This window comes from Lutjanus erythropterus, chromosome 5 (assembly GCF_056507025.1).
Source record: "Lutjanus erythropterus isolate fLutEry1 chromosome 5, fLutEry1.hap2, whole genome shotgun sequence".
Classification (NCBI taxonomy): Eukaryota; Metazoa; Chordata; class Actinopteri; order Lutjaniformes; family Lutjanidae; genus Lutjanus; species Lutjanus erythropterus.
In genome coordinates, this window is record NC_139321.1 from 9,801,560 (window position 1) to 9,817,452 (window position 15,893).

The 15,893-nt window shown below is 40.9% G+C and overlaps 1 protein-coding gene across 1 annotated transcript; it reads right to left on the bottom strand.

Annotated features, from left to right (window-relative positions):
- Positions 1-766: 766 nt before the first annotated feature.
- tbx22 (T-box transcription factor 22) lies at positions 767-10,918 on the bottom strand. The gene is made up of 8 exons (XM_084718721.1): positions 10,483-10,918; positions 9,790-10,051; positions 8,340-8,441; positions 8,079-8,253; positions 5,846-6,010; positions 3,869-3,933; positions 3,552-3,637; positions 767-1,760 (listed from the first exon to the last, which is right to left on the bottom strand). The coding sequence occupies exons 1-8, from the start codon at positions 10,706-10,708 to the stop codon at positions 1,225-1,227; spliced, it is 1,617 nt and encodes a 538-aa protein (XP_084574847.1). The 5' UTR covers positions 10,709-10,918; the 3' UTR covers positions 767-1,224.
- Between the last annotated feature and the right edge of the window lie 4,975 nt (positions 10,919-15,893).

Here is a 15,893-nt window from a genome sequence, read left to right on the forward strand (position 1 = left end):
CCACTGCTCTGAAAGTACACACTCTGGAGTTGGAGTTCAGTGACTGCCTGCTAGAATCCATTAATATATTGTTATTATCCCCTATAAGCATGTACTCCTTGTACTGACACTTATTTATTTGGCAAACATTCGTCATTAAGTTGTGTTAACATGAAATGGGAAAAAAAAACAGTCATTCTGACCTAGAATGGAAATTTCAAACTGTGACTGTAGCATTGTTGTCAGAATAGCAAATATTGTCTATTATTTCTACAAGTAATTTTAATATTTTGTTGATTTTGGACCCTGCAGACAAAAGCAGCGGTGTTTCCACCACAACCACAAAATATAGCATAAAAAAATGTTATTATCTAAATAAAAATCTCTGCCTGTGTCCTTTTAACCAGCTAACATACAACTCACTGTAACTTTGCAGGGGAAAATGTAAACACAGACTTGTTTCATCTGACCTCACGGAGAATCCGACCCAGTGTCAGCCATTAAAACAGCTATACAGAAAAAGCCAATCTTCTCGCAGACGGTCTTGTTAACTAACGTGGGTCATGTCGAGGCATCAGTATTAAATTGAGACAGTTTCATAACCAGTTAAAACTCATTGTAGTAGCTTTAAACAGCATTTGTATTGGAATAATTCTGTCCCAAGCTTTTTGATCACAGTAACCGTGGTCATTATAAGAGGTTTCCACTGTGACTGAAAAAAGTGTTTTCCACTTTTACTTTGTTTATTCACTGTATTTATGGAAAAAGAACATTTTCAAAGCTGGTGTATGATCTGAACAAAAAGTCTGAAAAATACTTTAATGGGCACTTATGGTCAGTTTTACAGTCATTCTCATGGTCATATTAATATTTATATTACATACCTCTGGTCCTACTGCTGATGCTCTTTGGTAACACCATTACAGCGTGTGAAGTAGTTTTAAGGCATTAAAGAAACTGTGCTTTCTGTCCCAAACGAAGATCTACATCCTGTCTACATTTCTGTTCTGCACAGTGAAGAGGAGCAGCTCACGATCTGCTTCAGGATCAGTTTGTGTGCTGGTAAACCCAACGCAGAGTACAAAAGAGTTTTTAAATACAAAAAAACGTCCCCGCAGCCACAGTTCTGTTTTTATTGCTCCTTTGAGTCTCGCTCGGATAGAGAACCAGCCCTCTCTGTTTTGTTGCAATAAGCTTTGGCTTGTTACACTCAATGGGCCGGAGCCTAAAAGTGCGGTCCAGCTGTCAGAGGCAGTGGTTGGTGGTCGGGTGCCATGGAGACTGGCGCAGCACACAGTCTGTGGTGTCCTCGGCCAGTTTGGCGTGCCGGGAAATCGCTGTGAGTTGGGGGTTCAGGGGGAAGCTGTAGCGGTAAAGACAGTAGGGTCCTGCAGTGTCAGAGAGATGAGGGAGGAGAGACGGCCCCTGAGGGCTGAGGGGGCCGTGGATGGGGAAGAGGCTCCCCGGAGACCCATGAAGACAGGGGTCCCTGCACTGGGGAGGTTTCTTTGCCTGCAGCGCTGAGAGGAGCGGGAGGTCCGTCAGCGGAGACAGCGGGGGCAGGCCTCGCAGTCTGTCCGCTCCCAGGGAGGTGAAGGCTCTGCTGGGCAGCGGGGAGCTGGGCGAGGTGGCGGAGGAGGCCTTGCCGTAGAGAGGAAGTGCGAGGGTGTGGAGAGCGGCGTCCTGGCAGGAGAGCGCGGAGACCGAGAATGGGTGAAGGGATGAAGAAGAGGAGAGAGGGAGGAAGGTCTTCACACTGCTGGTCGGTGACCCTGATCCCCCTGTTGAAGAGGATGTCAGAAACTTGAGTAAGAAAGACAAAAACGGCCTGGAGAAGAGAATTAATGCTGTACTTGCTCAATGTAGTGTGACGTATATCTGTCTTACGAGCTGCAGGTCTGTTGACTTCCTGTCAACTGCACGATACCCTTAACGTGGCCTTGAAACTTATCATCACCTCAGGGCCTTAAATAACCCAGTGAGCATTTTTCCATTGAAAAGACATTTAAAAAGTGACTGTGGTCACCGGTGAAATGGAGATCAGAAGTTTTTTCACCGACTATTTGAAGATGTTGACTGAACATTTACATTTCATCGGGACATTTTTCATCCTCTGCAATGTGCAAATAATAGCCTTCGTCACTTTGGACCTACACTACCTGAAGCACATCTGAATTTCTTGAAGAAAAAACTCATATGCATATCTTCAACCCCACTCGCCTAGATCAAAGTCTTGTGTGTAAACCACTCATCCGCCACATCTTCATCTTCACTTTAAGTGTTTTGTCCCTATTTAAAATGCATACAGGTGCGCATACCTTAGGAACAGTTGAACCTTTAGCCAGTACGTATTTGCTCATGCGCATTTGGTGCAATTTCTTTATTTTACAGTAAGGATTTCTTCCGTTTTGATGTCCTGGAAGCTTCTTGTTGGCAGCACATAGCAGTTTGTATTTATAACATTTAATATGAAACATTAATGCGTTACATTAACATAATCATGTAGACGACATTTCACCTACCAGTCAAATATGACTTAAGAGAAATACCTTCAACTGAACAAATCATCAAAATGATTCAGTGAATTTGTGTTTGACACAATATGAAAAGAGGGTAAAAGAGGTCTCAGACATTCATGCCAAATATCATCCAGTCTTCAAGTAGAAACCAACATCAAAATCCCAGTTGGTTCTCACTGGGGACTGTTAGGGACATTTGCTAGTCACTTATTTTCCCACGGTTTTGTGTCTAATGGGGAAAACATCTTGGCTCATCTTTCCACTGTTCCAACAATCACCAACTCCGGTTGTTTGGTCGGAATAAACCCTTTATTCACCAAATTAGATGTCAGATTTATGATGCCAAATCAGATGTCTGGCTCTGCGCGCTGTTTCTTTCCGCTGCACTCTTTCCCCTCTCACTGCTCTCCTAATATTTTCACATCTAACATGATGAATTAAGGGTTTATTTCAACCAAACCAGAGTTGGTGATTGTTGAAGAAGTGGAAAGATGAGCCAAGATGATTTTGGTCAGTTTTATTGATGACAGTGATAACATTCTTATAGCATTATTGGTACACCACCAGAGTCCGCATACCAGCTGATGTTGCTAACAGATAGGCACAAAAACTTGGGGAAGTAGGGTCTAGTTTGAGAGATACCTAACTTACCCTTTTAATGGAACAATATCAGTAAACATTTGTTATGTTAACTTTAGTTGGATATATACAATTTAACCCTGTTATCCAGCAGTGAGGTCAGAGTTTTGCTTACTTATTTGCAGCTCTTTCAAGCACTCAAGAAATCAGCGTTGGTGCTATACTGAGTGACTAGCTAATTAGTCACTAGATGAGTATCAAAATGCTGAAGAGGACTACAAAAAACGAACTCTAAATACTGTTAACAACAAAAAACTACCTGTTAAAAGTGAAACTAGTTAGTGAGACTAACTTAAGGATGAAAAATCTCTAAGGTTGGAAGCTACTGCATAGTAAACAGGAAGTAAAGACACATGCAGATTGCAAAACAGATACGTCACAAGACATCCTGTGCAAAGAGCTGTGGCACGGTACCTTGGAGCTGTATGGTGAATGGTTTGAAGTCCAAGCTGAGAGGACCTCTCCAGGGATATGACTCCAACAAGCCATCCAACACTCCCCTACACACACAAACGCACATATATACTGTTAAAGCGCTGAAAAATGTTATTCCAGGTTTTTAAATATTGGTTCTGAGAGGTGTGAAATTCTGCACTGCACAGTTCGACTTCATTTGAAGGTTTTACGTGGTGTCACATGTCAGTGGCTGAACCTTAAATCCCTCTTGGGTCCTTTAGCGGAGTACTTTCTGAGCTAAAACAAGTGTGAGTGTTTGGTGAGGTTTTCTGTACCTATTCCTTCCTGGATCTCTGAAGCCCTTGGCGAACGGGTTCCTGTCGATCTTCAGCTTTGTGATCTGGCCCGGGAGAGAGGAACAGACATGGGTTAGAGCGGACGTGTCAACCGCTGATGTGTTAAGCTAACAATGAGCTCAGCTTTACGACAGCGCGGGGCTCTCCCACAGGGACTGCATCTCCCAGCAGCACCCAGGGCCATCAGCCATGTCAAACATGGTTCTTGGAGGTCGCACAGTTTTATTTGGTGCTTTAACGGGCCGTGGACTCCAGCGCTCGGCCCAGTCACAGCTCGTTATTGAGTTTCTGTAATAATACGTTCGCTGATCGTAAAATGAGCCCTGATGAAAAGAGCTGGCAGTCCCTGCGGACGGCTCCGTTACTGGAGGAGTGGTAGCCAACAGCGGGGTCAGCTCCCCTGCACAGGAACACACACACCAGCTCCGAGCAACTGGCCCCCGCAGAAAATCAGGACACTGAAATTTATGATTTTGCTCAGACTATAGGGAAGTGTGCCTCATCACCTTCATGATGTTCAGATTAAAACATGTTTATGTGAGGTCACGCAGGCCGGAGCGTTTGATTGGATCATTGTGCGGCACTGTCACTGTGTGCACAACCACTGATTAGACTTGATATTGTATTTCTTAATATTTCTGTCACGTTAACGTTGTAGAATGTATATATGAAGCATTTTTAATGAACAAAAATTCAGTTGTTAAAAACAGTGGTTCCCAACCTAAGGGTCGCGACCCCCAAGGAGGTTGCAAAATATTTTCTGAGGGTCAACAGATGGTTGTGGAGAATAAAATAAAATAAAATAAAATAAAATATTGTAGTAGCCAGCATAAAATGAGCATGAGGAAGCAGCTCTCAGCGACACCAGATGCTTAATGCCATTCAACATGATGGACAGTCTCTCAAAAATATATAAAATACAGCTGAACACTAATGATTAAAACTATAAATCAGCACAAAAAAAGTTTAGAAACAAATTACAAACATAAACCACCATGTTCTAAACATTTTTTAGCATTTTGTAACACAAAATAGCAAACATTTTAAAAATATTTCTGTGGCTTTTATGCCTGAAATTTTGATATTAAAAAAATATACATTTATCTAACATCTCTATACTTTGACATCTGGTTGATTGAGTAGCAACGATAAACTATAGACATAAGTATCATCCGAGCCTTTGTTGAAGGTGCATTTCCATTTTTTGGACTTTCCATCATATTCTGTCCAATCTGCGTAGTTCGTGACTTTGTGGTGACTTGCAGTTTTCATATTTGGGTGAAGGGTACCAAAGACAGTAAAAGCTTAACCTGCATTTGACCCAGAAGTGCACAGTTTGACATCACAACCCCATGGGGTCAGCCTTCCCAAGCCAGATTTTTTTTTTTTTTTTTTAAGTGTCCTGAAGTGGTTTTGACTTTTGAAAACTAGAGCCAATCAAAATGTGGGACATGGGTCAAGGGATAAAAATGCTGGTCACCCGACCTTTAATTGAGGTGGGTGGGGGGGTGGGGGACCACAGGTGGGAGTCAAACCCACAGCTGCTGCCTCTGAACACGGGACTCACGCTCTACCAACTGAACCGCCAGGCCACAATAAAATAGCAAACTTAACCAACTACTTATTCCAGCACAAGGCATGATGGGATATGAGGCTGACTTAGGAATGGTTTTAACATTGCATTGCCTGCACCAGTGATATATTGTGAGTTTGTTAGCTTTCATGTGTTTTAAAGTTATTCCTGAACAGTCTCAGGCAGACGGGTGAGGTGGAGGTCACGAACACCAGCCTGACTTTTCTGGGGTGTCAGCGAATCACCAAAGATTCAGAAAAATCATATTCTCTGTGTTCCATGAAATGTTTCTAGTCCCTGACGGTCAGATCTATTGTTTGTGATTATGTTACGAAGTATTTCACCGTCCAGCAGGATCGGTTAAAGTTTCGGCGAGTGTTTACCTGTTGATTCTGATAGGCTGTGACGGTGGTGAACTCCGTTTCTGGGAAGGAGAAGCTGTGCACTCCTTCAGCAGGCAGAGACTGGATCTGTGACAAGTCCATCCGAGGGTCGTGCCGGATGATGTGCACACGTGGCTTGTATTTATGCATCGACTGAAGGATGATCTGGATGAAGAGGTGAAGAGGATTTTTTTTTAATGTTACAAACTGAGTCTCGATTTTATCATCAGCTGCAGAGACAAACGTTTAGGGCTGCAACTAAGGTTTAAAGTCATTATCAATTAATCTGAAGATTTTTTTTAATTAACCAACCAGTTGTTTTGGATTTAAAATGTCAGACAATAGTGAAAAATGCCATGATTTCAAGCTCAAGGTGATGACATCAAATTGCTTCCTTTGTTTAAAACTGAAAAATATTAATTTTACTCACATGAGACAAACAGAAGAAACAAATTTATGAACACAAAGAAACTTGAATCAGAATATTTTTGGCATTTCTGCTCAAAAAAAAAAAAAAAATTAACTATAAATGCTAAAAGTGAAATTATCTAAATGGTTTCTCTCTTCTATTTGATTAACTGACGAATTGTTTGTGGATGTTACAAGTTTCAAATCATATAATTTCAGTTACACAGATTAAATACAATAGGTGCTATATTAAGCTCATATGATTGAAGAACAAAATGTAATTTTACAGCGTCACAGATGAAGGTATCAACATCTGTGAAGACACAATAATAAATAGCAAAACAGTATTACACACTCTGTCACACACTAAAAACTTAAATAGATTTAGTTCGAATCTGCTGTTCAGGAAATTTCAAACATCAAACAAAACATCAGATCACATCCAATTAGTGTGTCAAACAAATATCAATGAACTAACCCTATAATGGAAATTGGTTTTAATTTGATTTGACGCATAAATTACATATCATATTTCAAGTACAATCATGTCTGCTGGACGGGGCTTAACACTATTAAAAGAAATTAATCAGAGTAAAACTGATTTCCCAGAATTTAATTTTGCAGTTTGTAGTGTAGCTTTTTTTGGTGTGTTGTTATTATTATGATTTTGTGAAATGCGCAGCCAAAGTAAAAATAGATTATTAAAATGAACAGTCTGACATTTTAAAACAGAGGCCAATTAAAACATATAATGTAATAATAATATAAAAAGATTTCAGAAAAGAAAGCTGATTTTTTTCTGAACTATATTCAACTATCAAATTAAATTTCGAACAGAAGTATGTCTCATGCAGCTTTGAAAAAGGCAATTCAATCAGAGTTCTTCATTGGTGTTTAAAGCCAAAGTGAGTGTCGTAACAGAGCTCCAGAGAGGCCACATGAGGTGATAAACTGACCACAACAACATCAGGGATTATCACGAGAACCAGGTCTCAGCTGTTTCTACATTCCTCCGTCGCACACCAGAATAAATGAATCCTCCAAACACAAAACGTTTTTTATAAACACGAGGATCATGTGAAAAGCCTCCTGCGGCCTCCCCAGCCACCACATCTGTCACATCTGCACATCACTGAACCTTTACAGGAAGTTCTGGAGCTGAGAAGGATTTCCACTTCCTCTATCCCTAAAAGACGCACAGACTTTCCTCAGGTTCAATGTGTATATGACAGTAATCCAAGCACGACTGAAACTGCCAAAAGCAGTTGAAGATTGCTTGCTTTACAATTATAGCAGCTAGGTCTGAGCAATATGGCTTTTATATAATATCTCAATATTTTTAAGCTATTCTGTGTATGTCTCAATGTGCACATTTACTCTAAAATAACACCGGCCGCCATAAATTCTCAAATAAGGATGAGTAAAATGGACAAAATTAAATATCATAACATTGATATTGTGATGATATTGTAGGGATGACTATTGATGCTTTCACAAAATATTAACACGATGAAATTTCTAATAAATAATCATCAGTGAAATTATTATATATGACTAAGGGGCTAAAGGCAAAAAATAATAACTTTACTGTAATGCAGCTTTTAAAAGCAAAAAAAGACAAGAGTTGTGTCATATCATGATATTATGATATCCAAGACAATATCTTACTACAAACACACAATGATAATAAACCAGAGTAAGAAACAACAAATTAAATCACAACTTATTTAACTTTTCACTCCAGATGTCTCGACCTTTAGGCCTTCTGCACAGATGGTCACTAGGAAAGGAAAGCAAGCAGCGCATGCTCAGATGGGTTACCTACATGTCCCTTATCGTCCATCTCGTTGTTGGTGAGTTTGACGCGGTCAAAGCTGATGACCTGACGCATCCACGTCTCTCCCGCGCACGGCGAGTCCGGGTGCACGTAGAGCCGGGGAGAGATGCAGGAGTGGTCCGTGTTTCCAGCCACCATCCACTGCGAGCTGTGGTACACATACCTGCGGGGGCGTACACGCGCTGGTTACCAAACCAATTCACATATTGGTTTAGAGTGACTTTGATCAGTTTAATTTAACACACAAACCTGTAGCGTTTGGAGTCCACCGGCATGACGTCCATTGCGACGTAATACTGCTGGCACGGGTCCAGATTGCGCACTTTGACGCGCACAGACGGAAACATTCTCCTGAAGAGAGGAGAGAAGAAGAACATTCATTATTAGAACCTGACTATGACTCATTTTATAATTTCTAAATTAATTTTATTTTAAATCTTTCCCAAACAGGTAAAATTGTGTTATGTCAGCATGGATTTCACATCATAACACCAGGCAGAAAGAGATCAGGAACAACAACTCGAGGCAGAAACTTTCCTGCCTGCAGCGGCCAAGTTCAGAGGAAAGTTCAGGGACCTCGAGGGGCCGTGAGGGCATCTTCACTGCCGAGATTTATAGCGTGTGTTCACCGTAATTGAATAAACGGAACTTAGATTTCAGCAAGTAGTTACGTCCTCATAACTCATGTCTGGAAAGAAAAGAAAAGGAAAAAAAAAACACAAGAAGACGCGACACACATGGCTGCCTATCAGACGGATTCCTTTGAAAGTGAAAGATAAAAGCAAATTTAATAAAATACCAAGAATATGTATCATAGGATTTCATAATTCATATGTCCGGATAATATCAGGTCATGTTAAATTGTCAGAATTTAATATATCCCAACATTTAAGTCACTTTAGGAAAAATGAATCTACCTCACATGATTCATAATCTGCACTCTTATCGTTGTATTTCAAAACATCAGCTGAACCAGGAATTATAAATTAATTTTCTACAGGTTATCACAGTCGTTAAAACGTACGTAAATGTGGGACAAAAAAACTAACAGTTTCTAGTGTCTGTCTATATTTCATTAAACTTTAACTCCTGAGTTCAGTTCATTTGTTTAGAAAATAAAACTTTACAGTCCTGCTGCTGCGCGTTCAGAGCCGTTTTACACCTGATAACCGCGCACCTGTGACCGCACGACGGTTCATGTAAATATCATATCCTTTATCATATCAGTGATAATGACCACTACAGCTTGTATTACATTTATAACGCACACTTGAAGGCGGAAACTAGCGTGTAATTATAACGGTTTGAAAACGAAAAGCTGCAAGATTGCTTGGACACTTTTTTCATCTCTGTTTAAGCCGTGAGGCAGGGCTATGCGATTAAACTGACTTTTGTAAAGTTTTTATTTATCATATCAAGATTTTTTTAAAGGGCAAAATTTTTAGGAAATTCTGCAGCGCGTTTGGTTTTTACACTTTACAATAATTAAGCGAATACAGAGCATTTATATAGGCCCATATTATTATTATGAATAGACCCAAAAACTGCCTGTCAAACACGTTTTGTTCCTCTTGCCCTCTGATATGTTGGCCAAATAAGTTTAACATTGCGTAAAGCATGGCCAGACTTGTAGCAGAGTAACTCCTCTCCATAATTATTAAAAATCACAGTAGAAATCTTTCTTCTTCATGTTTCGTACCTGCCAGCTTTAGTGATGATCATCTCGGTGCCGATCTCGTAGAATCTCTTCCACAGCTCGGAGCCCTGCAGCTCGACCCGCACTTCTCTGTCCGGGCGGCAGTCGCTCTCCTGCGCCTTGTCCTCCTCCTCTCCACTGGGCTCAGCAGCCTCGTCACCTCTGGATCTGACGGTCTGTCCGTCCGGGTCACAGGACGCGTCATCTGTCTTCCTCGCTGTTGATCCTGATTTCTTCATCTGGCTGACTGGATACTCATTCAGGCCTATAAAGAGGCAAAGACTCGGATGAAAAGAGAAGCTTGTTGTAGTATGTGCAATTATGCAACATTTGATTTTTCAAAATTATTTACAAGTTGGCTGCAACTTGAATCTTTTGCTCTGAATAAGTTGCAGATATTGCCAGAGTTTAAATCTTAAAAGACACGCAGAAAGTTGCTCCAGTTTGCCAACAGTTGCAAAACCCTTTTCCCTCAAGTATTAATTTGTTTGATAATTTTGTTTTTTTTAACTGATGAGATATAAAGGGATTTTCATTGTGAAAATGCAAAAAAAATTGTTAAATACGGATCTAATAAAGCAAAACAACGTGTAAAATGCGGTTTGTGTCGTGGGTTTTGTTGTTCCATCTTGTGCGTAAATGCCTGATTAAACAATGAGATGTTTTTAAAAATATCCATCCATCTTTCCGCCTCACCGGTGAAGATGCTCGTGTCGCTGCGGGTGTCTGCAGCTGAACTTGACTCGTGTCCCTCCGACACTTTCATCCTCTTACAGGGTTTCCCCACCAGCGCCTCCACCGAAAACGCGTGCGCCCGTGAGCTCAGACCCTGCATCTTAGCCAAAGATCCCGTGTTTCTGCGAGTCGTATATCCGTCTGAACTTTGACTTTGTCCCGCACCAGGTTCAGTGTCCGAGCTCATTCAGGACAGGAGGGCGCACAACAGCAGCAGCAGCAGCAGCAGCAGCACCTCAGGGAGCCACTCTTCTTTCACAGCGGCTCCGTGACGCTGCGTAATTGATCCGGTGCGTCCCCATGTGTTCTCCGAGACGCGCGCCTTCATCCAAAATCCTTGATTATTGGCACGCCTCTCCTCCTCACAACAATATTTCCCTCTCTCCCCCTTTATGCGTTTTTGTGTCTCCCCTTTCCTCTCTGTCTCACAGAGGGCTTGTTCCTCTGGTTCCCCTCTGCGCGTCACGGAGAGGGAGGGAAGAGCGCAGCGTGCATTCCTCCACATGGGCCTGCGCTGCAAAAAATATCCGTCCTGATACTTATCTCGGCCTTAAACATTAACTTCTTGAAACATCTGAGGAATACTGCAAAAATGAAATGAAAATTATTCTGTCTGAAGCAATCACATTCTTTCGTTTTGGAACTGTCACTACTTTGAAACAATGCAAAAGTAGGCAGATTAGGGGAGACTGGGGATGGTTGAAACGCCTTTTTGTTTTACTTATTCAGAAACAATTTGTACTGGAGCAACCAAATCTTTTTATATTAAACTTAAATCTATCTGCTAATTATTCCTACCATTTAAAGAAGATTATGACATATCATTCACAGTTTTTATTTTAAATGGAATAAGTCAGATGTTACAACTGACCCCAACCCCGGGGACCACTGCAAAATGACATAGGGAGGGTTGCAACATGTTACAAATACATAACATTTTCACTGATTAACCTTTGCTGTTTGTCTATAGCATTGTGAAAAATTATCAAAGTATAATTTATTTAGTTAGTTTGTTAGTTATCAAGTAACAATTATGTCTGGTTTGTTTATGCCAGAGGTTTTCAAATTTTTCTCAGCCATTATATGTATTTATAAAGAATTATAGTTTGTGAGATTATAACCTTACCTGTGAACTATTTGAGATTTAAATTTTTGAGTACTATATATTGAACTATGAAGCCATTTGTAAAATAAATTATTAAATATTATTTTTATTTCATGATCGATTAAGTGAATTAATCTGAAAACTCTTCAGGGGTCCCACAGCAGAGTGAAATGGACCCCTGGACGTCACTACTTTAGAAACACTGGCTTATGCGTGGAGCATAGGTTTACACCTTGAGTCAGTGTGCAGATGTTACAGATGCTGTTCAACAATTTACAGTTCAACAGACTTTTATCAAACATGTATTTACTGTACAAAACTGCAACCATGACATGTGTATGTTGACAAATACTGTTGAGTGGTCTGTTTTGGTATGTCTGCTCAACTTGCGCAGAAGTCAACAAAACAAGGATTCAAACAAATAAGATTTGATTATTTCATATTAAAGGTCAGGACAGTGTGATAATAATGCAGCTCATGAAAAAAACACTTTTATACCTCCAAAACAAGTTTTTTTTTCCAGCAAATGTTGAGTATATCTTCTGCCTTTGTGGTGGATAGAGGGTCTAACTGTGTGTGCAGTTTGATGGTCGACACCATTTTGCTGACTGGACAAAGAAGACTTGTTGCAACCGTCCCCAGTCTACGCTACTTTATTATTATCAACAGGTGTAATAAGATTCAAGACAGAGAAACAAGTTAAAGTGTCTGATCATGTGCCACTTTCCCACTTGTTAAAGAAAACTAATGAGACGCAGATATTTTTTGCAGTGTTCGTTTGGTCTCAGTGGCCTTTGAGCATCCTGGACAACCAGCAGCAGCATCTTTACGCGCGGTGCCACCGCCAGATGATCATACTGTTTGGACTGAACAGTAAAAAACGGACTTTTTAAAAATGCAGGTTAGCGTTATTTTGTAGTATCATGCGCCTTCAGAGGATTTAAAATTAGAAATACAAAGTAAAGGCCGCAAAACGATAATAATAAAGTCAGAAAACTGACTGATAAAACTGATTAAGTCTCCAAAGTGATTTAGCTACTTTAAATTAGTAAAGCACGTTTCCATTTAATTCCACAGCACAAGGAGCTTTTTTCTTATTGACCTGCGTGTTTTCCACGTTGCTTCCCCCCATTTAGACATCCGATAGATGAATAGAAAGAACACTTTAGAGCAGTGGAGGGAGAGTCTCGGCACAAATATTTAAGTCTTTTAATTCAGACCATCTGGAAGGTAAAATATCTCCATGAAACTCTGTTGAAGCTAACATTTCCTATATTAATTTGAAGGCTTTCCTTGTCTCCCGTCCCTCCGGTGTATAAGTGGGATCTTTTCTTCTCTGCGGTGCCCGGTGAGGGTGGTGTGCGCCAGTCTGGTTCTCATAAGTGCGGAGATCAGATGGAGTTCGACGCACAGGGGAAAACTGGGCCGTAATGACAGCTCGGGATTATTACATTACGGGTCGACATGAAATAGATCCGCTTTACACAAATAAAAGTCAGCGAAGGCTCTATTTAAAATGTTTTTTAATCACATGATATAATTGCTGTGAGGAGAAAACAAATGAGCGCTGTGTTTACGGCACGGTTGGTTTGGTTGGTGATGGAAATCTCTGACAACAGCCGGGAAATGGAGAACTATGACCAACCGGAATCACATGCTCTCTGTCATCATAACCTGTTTCAGAACCGCGGCCTGGATTTATGTTTATTCTTTCCCAACTTGTCGTCTTCTTTATAACAGAAAGTGCATCCCGACCAAGCAGCGGCCTGGCCGTGTTTCTGCGCGCGCACTCAGGTCTGCCGCCGCCGCCTCTCACTGAAATCAAAGACGCAGAGAAGCGATAGAAATAGCCTGTGTAGTTTCCTTCCACTCGAAGTCTGAGAGATTATTTTTCCATGTTGTCTTCAGCAGTCAGCTCATAAATCTTCGTCATGGGATTATGGGATGTCAGCCGAGTGATGACGGGCCTGCAGCAGAGTGATGCCTGATGTGTGGAGCGAAGACTAAAACCTGAAGTCAAATTCGTACATCTTGAAGCGTCAGAAATAATCAGCTGTAGAAATCTGACTCATGTCGACAGAACTAGTTGAGGGGTGTCAAAAGTATGGTCTGTGGGCCAGAACCGGCCCACCAAAGGTTCTAATTAGTTTTACAAAGTGTAAAAAATTGCAGAGCAGTCATTGTTCCAGACCAGGATACAGTTCTCTGAAAAAAAAAAAAAAGGCTTGTGTATTGTGGTTATATTGAAAGCTGCTGAGCATTGTGCACAATATTGTCAATGAGTGTCTTGAGTACAAAATAATCTGAATCAGACTTCTCTCCTTAAAAAAAAAAAGAAAAAGAAAATAAAACTTTTCAACATCCCCAGTCATAATGTGCATCAGTGTAAAACATGCAAAAATAAAAACATACAAAGACCATCCAATCATGTTTTCTTCCTGTGAAACAAAATATGACACAGCTTTAGCTTACATAAGAACCAGCCATTTTCAATCAATAATATCATGACATCCAGCCAAACAATCTTCATCTTATAGAGATGCAAAGCTAAGGCTAAGATTAATTAATTAGCTAGTGACAGTTTGGGACAGCGGTGTGTCTCTGGTGGACTGCTTCAACAACCATTAGCAACATGGAGCATACAATGGGCTGGGGGCCCGGCCCTCACTGAACGTTACTGATTTGGGTGAAACTGGATCATATTTTATGGAGAAAATACTCTCTGTGACTTAAAGAGTTCCTGCTAACTTAGCTGCTGATAGTGGCGACAGAACCAGGATCAGCGGCCTCCCAGTGAACACAGCCTGAGTCCAGACTTAACCTCTGAGCACAACAGGAAGTACAGTACCAAAGTCATTTGCCGAGTTTCCTGATGGAAAGATGGAAAGTCTTACCTGTTGCTAAAGTAGTTAACCACTAGGGCTGTTAGCTCGATTAGCCATGCAGCTACTGTAAGGTAATTGACTCAGCCCCAGGATGTCAGGAGCCAAACCTGGCAAGAAAACCACCTTTGTTCTGTATTCCCTGTCGTCAAAACCTCTGTCGGTCTCCAAGGCAGTGTTCGGTTCAAGTCTGGCCATTTTTACTGGGAGCTTCCAGTCTGCGAAGAGTCAGCTAGGTTAATGGACTGCTGTAGCTGCATGGCTCGAGGGACGTTGCATTAACGCTCATTCAGAGCTGTTGGCTACTGTAAATGGTGATCAGTATCCACGACACGTCCCTTGCCTGTTTTTACAGGAAACAAGTAACCATGCAAAAGTAAATTGCACTCCACCTTCCATTTTATGCAGACTTTAAAACATTATGAGTCCTGCTGTTAAGGCACTGCCAAAACTTTAGATGTAAGTGGTTTGTAAGGCAGGAGATAACTTCACTTTCTTACTCGTTAAATCCACTTTAGTTGCAGGAGCAGAAATGTCTGGGGAATTCAAAGAATGTCTGGATTTTGACGAGTTGTTTGAAACATTAAGAAATGAAATACTGGATTGTTGTTCACTTCCAAAGTACATAAATGTTTTCTGCAGTTGTAGATCCACTGTGTCTATATTGTGATGCACATGTAACAACAGCAGACTGACTGACTGGACAAACAGACATTGTGAATGTAGCTGTGCTTGTCTATGTTAAAAAGGGAAAAAAAATGAGGTGGTGCTGTTATTTATAAGTTATGCAATACTGGTGTGTCCCACTTGGTCTGTATGTGGCCCATTGACTGAAGTGAGTTTGACACCCCTGGTTTAGTTCAGTGTTCGCTCCAGATGCTCGGCCCTGCAGAACACAACAGGAAGGTGCTTCTAGTTGTTTTATGATTCTTAATCCAGTGCAAATCTGCGTTTGTCCCATTCAGGGATGTTTGGCACACGTGTTTCCTCTTATTAAGAACAACACGCACGCTTGGCGGAAACTAGAGACTCAAATCCAATTTAGCACGGGCCTCAGGTTTCCATTAATGCGGAAGTTTGATGACCAGCTGCAATTAGGCTTTCCGATCATTTTGCGCCTTCAGGCTCGCTCACATGCTGTTGATTTGTGTATCCACGGCCTAATTAATACTTATTGGTGAATAATTGGTTCACAATTGATACTTAATGGGCAGGCCACGTTATTTGGCTCAAGAGCAAAACATTAATCATGAAGGCAACTTGAACTTAAGTTGGTTGAAGGGAAACTTTGCTGCTTATAAAATATGGCTTGCATGGATTCAGTAGTTTTTTTTTCTCTACTTTAGTGCAAACGCTTTGTTTCATGACACTGGGTAGTATATTGA

Bases quoted from the DNA above. Each gene is read 5' to 3' on its own strand.
- tbx22 (XM_084718721.1), bottom strand. From the start codon at position 10,708: ATGAGCTCGGACACTGAACCTGGTGCGGGACAAAGTCAAAGTTCAGAC. The intron at 10,052-10,482 runs GTGAGGCGGAAA...GCCTCTTTATAG, and splicing joins CGACACGAGCATCTTCACCG to GCCTGAATGAGTATCCAGTC. The intron at 8,442-9,789 runs GTACGAAACATG...TCCTCTCTTCAG, and splicing joins ATCATCACTAAAGCTGGCAG to GAGAATGTTTCCGTCTGTGC.